The sequence below is a fragment of the Cucurbita moschata genome, unplaced genomic scaffold (assembly GCF_002738365.1).
Source record: "Cucurbita moschata cultivar Rifu unplaced genomic scaffold, Cmos_1.0 Cmo_Scf00017, whole genome shotgun sequence".
Taxonomy (NCBI): Eukaryota; Viridiplantae; Streptophyta; class Magnoliopsida; order Cucurbitales; family Cucurbitaceae; genus Cucurbita; species Cucurbita moschata.
In genome coordinates this window covers 1,802,430-1,807,715 of record NW_019268533.1, presented here as the reverse complement: position 1 = coordinate 1,807,715, position 5,286 = coordinate 1,802,430, and the positions used below count along the sequence as shown (strand labels likewise).

General features: G+C 36.8%; 1 protein-coding gene across 1 annotated transcript; it reads left to right on the top strand.

Annotated features, from left to right (window-relative positions):
- Positions 1-3,064: 3,064 nt before the first annotated feature.
- Positions 3,065-5,071, top strand: LOC111455270 (cytokinin riboside 5'-monophosphate phosphoribohydrolase LOG5-like). Its single transcript, XM_023096870.1, has 6 exons — positions 3,065-3,181; positions 3,254-3,351; positions 3,433-3,463; positions 3,541-3,711; positions 3,798-3,941; positions 4,782-5,071. The coding sequence occupies exons 1-6, from the start codon at positions 3,071-3,073 to the stop codon at positions 4,920-4,922; spliced, it is 696 nt and encodes a 231-aa protein (XP_022952638.1). The 5' UTR covers positions 3,065-3,070; the 3' UTR covers positions 4,923-5,071.
- The last annotated feature ends 215 nt before the right edge of the window (positions 5,072-5,286 follow it).

Sequence of the window (5,286 nt, the reverse complement as noted above, 5' to 3'; positions counted from 1 at the left end):
GCTTCTGCTTCCTCTTCCACCCTCCATCATCAACTTCTTAAACTTCCACTTCCTTTCTCTAGCCATCTTGTTCTTTCGTCTAATCAATGATTTGACCCTACACAAAACCCTTCACTCAACCCTAAACTTCTTCTTCACGAACACTACAACTGCTCATTACGTATCGTCGTTAGCTTCATAGTTTTAAAACGTGTCTACTAGGGGGAGGTTTCCGCACCTTTATAAATAACATGAGATCTCACAATCCACCTCTTGAGGGAGCAATGTCCTCGCTGGCACACCGCTCGGTGTTTCTCGCTTTGATACCATTTGTAACAGCCCAAGTCCACCATTAGTAGATATTGTTTGCTTTTGCCCGTTACATATAGTCGTCGATTTTATGGTTTTAAAACACGTCTACTAGGAGGAGGTTTCTATACCCTCATAAGGAATATTTCGTTCTCTTCTATGACCGATGTGAGATCTCACAATCCACCCCCTTGGGGGCCAGTGTTCTCGCTAACATACCGCTTGGTGTCTGGCTCTGATATCATTTGTAACAGCTCAAACCCATCGTTAACAGATATTGTTCGCTTTAGACCGTTACGTATCGACATTAGCCTCACGATTTTTTAAACGCACATGTTAGGGAGAGGTTTCCTCGTTCTCTTCTCTAACCGATGTGGGATCTCATAATCCACTCCCCTTGTGGGCCAACATCCTCGCTGGCATACCAATCAGTGTCTGACTTTGACATCATTTGTAACAGCCCAAACTCACCACTAACAGATATTGTCTGTTTTAGACCGTTACATATCGACATCAGCCTCACGATATTTTAAACACACATGTTAGAGAGAGGTTTCCTCGTTCTCTTCTTTAACCGATGTGGGATCTCACAATCCACCCCTCTTGGAGGCCAGCATCCTTACTGATACACTACCCGGTGCTTGACTCTGATAGCATTTGTAATAGCCAAAATCTATCGCTAATAGATATTGTCCATTTCAAACGATCTAACGTATACACGGATAGAAAGAATGTTTGGTTGTGATTTTATAATTTTTTTCTATGTATGAATGAAAGTAGAAGGAAGGTGGAGGTGAGATATCTAGTAATGATAGCTAATGATTGTAAGGAAGGAAGAGATGATGTAACATTTGCAGAGCAATGGGTGCAGCTTCATGCAGTGCCTATTTCAGAAACAATGCCTTCTTCTTCTTTCTTTCTTTTCTTTTGGAAAACCTCAATCTCAAGATATCACCTGATTTTTTCTTCTTAAAGTGGATTTGGGCAATGTGTTTATTATTATTTTGCTTTTTTTCCTTAACCCTTCTTCTATGTCTATCAACTCTTCCTTCTTCTTCTACCCTTCACCCTAAATTTGTAATTTCATTGGGTCCCGAAAGAGGTGAATTGTGAGATCCCACCTTTGTTAGGTAGTAGAATGAAACATTAACCTCTCACTAGTAGACCCGAAAAGTTCAAAGAGGAGAATATACACTAGGTGGATAAAGACTAAATTGACCCCATGAGGTTTTGGGTAAATTAGAAAGCATGTGAGAAAAGAAGGTTGAAGGATGTAGACTAAAATGGTAATATGGCTTTTACCATTTATATCCATGAATTAAAAAAGAGAAAGAAAAAAGGAAAAAGGAATTAGGGATATGTAAAATCCAGTGTTGTGAAACCCTAATTGTATGATTGAGATTAGCTTTCATTTCCTCTTCATTCCCTTTTCACCTTTTCGTCTAATTCCATTGATTGGACCATACTCCCAAAAGCTGGTTTCTTTCTGTAACCCTAACCCCTAATTCTAAAACCCTAAAAATCTAATCTCGATTTTCGACACAAAATATAAAGAAAAAAAGGGGTCTGCACGTGTCTAAGCTCACCATAGTTATGATTGCGTGCATTAATGGCTGGCCTCAGACATGGAGAAATGAAGAAGATGACTCTATCACCTCACTGACCCACCTACACATTTCTTCTTGGTGTGTTCTTCAAGGCCTCATAATTTTAAAAACACAAAAAAAACCAAACCTTTTTTCTCTAACCATGTTGTGACGCGTGTGAAAACAACGTGTGAAAATGGGGATTGTAATTTTTTTTTTTTTTTTATCCCAAGTGAGTAGAGATGAACGAAACTTTTCTTATAAACTTGTGGAACTATTTTAAAATCTTGAGAGAAAGTTCATAAGAAAAAGTTTAAAGATGACAATATCTGCTCGCGGTAGATTTGAGATATTACAAAGGATATCAAAGCCAGATACCGAGTGATGTACTAGTGAGGACGCTGGCCCCTAAGGAGGGTGGACTGTGAGATAGGGCTAAGGTTGTTACAAATGGTATCAAAGCCGAACATTGGGCGGCATTTCAGCGAGGACGCTGGTACCTCAAGGGATGGATTGTGAGATAGGGCTTAAGTTGTTACAGATAGTATAAAAACCAGACACTGAGTGGTGTACCTACGAGAACGCTGAGCTCCCAAATGATGAATAACGCTGGGCTCTCAAGGGGTGAATTGTGAGATAGGACTAAGGCTCTTACAAATGGTATTAGAGTCAGATACTAGATGGTGTGCCAACGAGCTGGGTAGTGCAAAGGGGGTGAATTATGAGTAGGACTAAGGCTATTACAAATGTATCAGAGCCAGATATCGGGTAGTGTACCAACGAGGACACTGGACCCACAAGGGGGTGGATTGTGAGATAACTCTTCATAACATACACGTTTTAAAACCTTGAGGGAAGTCGGGCCAAGGGAGTGGATTGTGAGATAGGGCTTAGACGATTACAAATGATATTAGAATCAAACACTAGACAATACATTAGGCTTTCAAAGTGTGAATTGTGAAATAGGGCTGAGACGATTATAAATAGTATCAGAGATAGACACTGAGTGGTATACCATTAAAGACACTAGGCCGACGCGTTTTAAAATTTTGACAGGAAGCCGAGAAGGAAAAAACAAACACTCTTAAGACTCTTCATTCCCTTTTACCACTTCCAGCCAAATGCCTTAACATCTTCTTCACTACCAGAATCTTTTCCCTTATATAAACCCAACATCTCTCTCTCTAAAAACCAGAATGGAAGCAATGGCGAAGTCTAGATTCAAAAGGGTTTGTGTCTTTTGTGGGAGTAGCACAGGGAAGAGGAACTGCTATAGAGATGCCGCCATTGAATTAGCTCAAGAGCTTGTGAGTTCTTCAATCCTTTTCATACTCTCTAAAATTCCATCTCTTTTTTTCATATCTGAATCTCTTTTGAAGGTCTCAAGAAGATTGGACCTTGTTTATGGCGGTGGAAGTATAGGACTTATGGGTTTGGTATCTCAAGCAGTTCATAGAGGTGGAAGAAAAGTCATTGGGTTAGTCAAAAACCCTCTAAGCTATGGCTATCCCTTTCATAATGCTTTATTCTGAAATGGGTTTGTGGGTTTGGTTTGTAGGATTATCCCAAGAACATTGATGAACAAAGAGGTAAAATTTTGAGCACAAAATCGAAATGGGTATGTGTTTTTGTTATGGTTTGTGGTTTAAATGAAGAGTTTTTGCAGTTAACTGGCGAGACAGTTGGGGAGGTAAAGCCAGTGGCCGACATGCACGAAAGAAAGGCAGAAATGGCCCGCCATTCTGACTGTTTCATAGCTCTCCCAGGTGGCTATGGGACTTTGGAAGAGTTATTGGAAGTAATCACTTGGGCTCAGCTTGGAATTCATGATAAACCAGTTAAGAACTTGAACAAAACGCCTTTAAATCTTTGTAATTTTTTGGTTTTGATTTGATTTTGATGTGTTTTTTCTTAACTTTCTAGGTGGGTTTGCTGAATGTTGATGGTTATTATAACTATCTTTTGACTTTTATTGACAAAGCTGTGGATGATGGCTTTATAAAGCCATCTCAGAGAAGCATCATAGTTTCTGCACCAAATGCCAAAGAACTTGTCCAAAAGCTTGAGGTTAATACTTTCTCTTTCACCCCTTTTCTTCAAAATCCATTCTTTTTTTTAATTGTGTTCGTTCGAAAAGTTTCATTTTAACCTTCAAAGTTCGGAAATTATAGTACATTTGGAAGTTAGAGTTAGTGATAAGATGAACGAAAAGAAATTGAGAGCGAGAATTTGAAAGAAAGAAGACAACAACATGCATAGTACACACCGAGACATGTATCCTTATTATTATAGATTTTTTCATGTAGGTATTTAGATTTGTTCATAAATTTATAAATTTATAGTAAAAGTTTTTTTTTTTTTTCATGTGGGTATTTAGATTTGTTACTAAATTTATAGTAAAAGTTATTTTTTCACGTGGGTATTTAAATTTGATTGTAAATTTATAGTAAAAGTTATTTTTTTTCATGTGGGTATTTAAATTTGTTCCTAAATTTATAGTAAAAGTTATTTTTTTCACGTGGGTATTTAAATTTGTTGGTAAATTTATAGTAAAAGTTATTTTTTCATGTGGGTATTTAAGATTTGTTAGTAAATTTATAGTAAAAGTGCACTAGAGTCTGTCCATCTTAAGTTTCTTCTGTAATTTTAAGCTAAAAAAAAGAACAACTTGTTTCATTATTATATTTATTATTTCGATTGTGATTATCTTGCTAGTATAAGAAGTTGTTTGTTGTTGTTTACCAACTTTAAGAACACTAGTGAAGTTTATATTAAAAATTTCTTGATCTTCTAGCTTTTCCATAAAAAACAGTGAAGAAAAATAGATTGAATTGTTTGAATATTGAGATGAAAATGATATTTTGTGTAAGGATATATGATGAGTAATACTAAAGTTGGGTGAGTTAGGAATATGTACCTGTTCATGATGGGGTGATAGCAAAGGCAATGTGGGAAGTTGGGCAGCAGCAGAAGCAGCCGCAGCAGCAGCAACAGCAGCCACAAGTGGGGTTCAGTGCCACCACTATGCACACCGAGATAGCCCTCTAAATAAACACTAAGGGAAGAAGAAAAAAAAGGGTTTAAATATTAATACCCTTTGCTTTTGATATCATTTTGTGTATCACATCAATCATTCCTTAACAGATATGGTAAGCTCGAAAATTTAGAAATCGACCAAACAAGAAAATTGCCACTCACTTTTTTTTTTTTTTTTTTTTTTTTTTTTTTTTTTTTGCCTTTTGTTTTGTAGTTTGGTTGTATTTATGGCTTACTAAACCTTGTATTTTGATGATGCCTTTATGTACAAAAAAAAAAAAAAAATATTATATATAGGATTCCAAAACAAATTCCTAATTGATATCGCCTCGTCTCTCTTCGACTAGTGTCGTTTTTTTAATAGAAAACGTCTTGT

Excerpts from the sequence above, each read along its gene's own strand:
- LOC111455270 (XM_023096870.1), top strand. The coding sequence starts at position 3,071 with ATGGAAGCAATGGCGAAGTCTAGATTCAAAAGGGTTTGTGTCTTTTGT. Across the intron at positions 3,712-3,797 it reads TTGGAATTCATGATAAACCA|GTGGGTTTGCTGAATGTTGA; the intron begins GTTAAGAACTTG and ends TTAACTTTCTAG. Across the intron at positions 3,942-4,781 it reads AACTTGTCCAAAAGCTTGAG|GAATATGTACCTGTTCATGA; the intron begins GTTAATACTTTC and ends TGGGTGAGTTAG.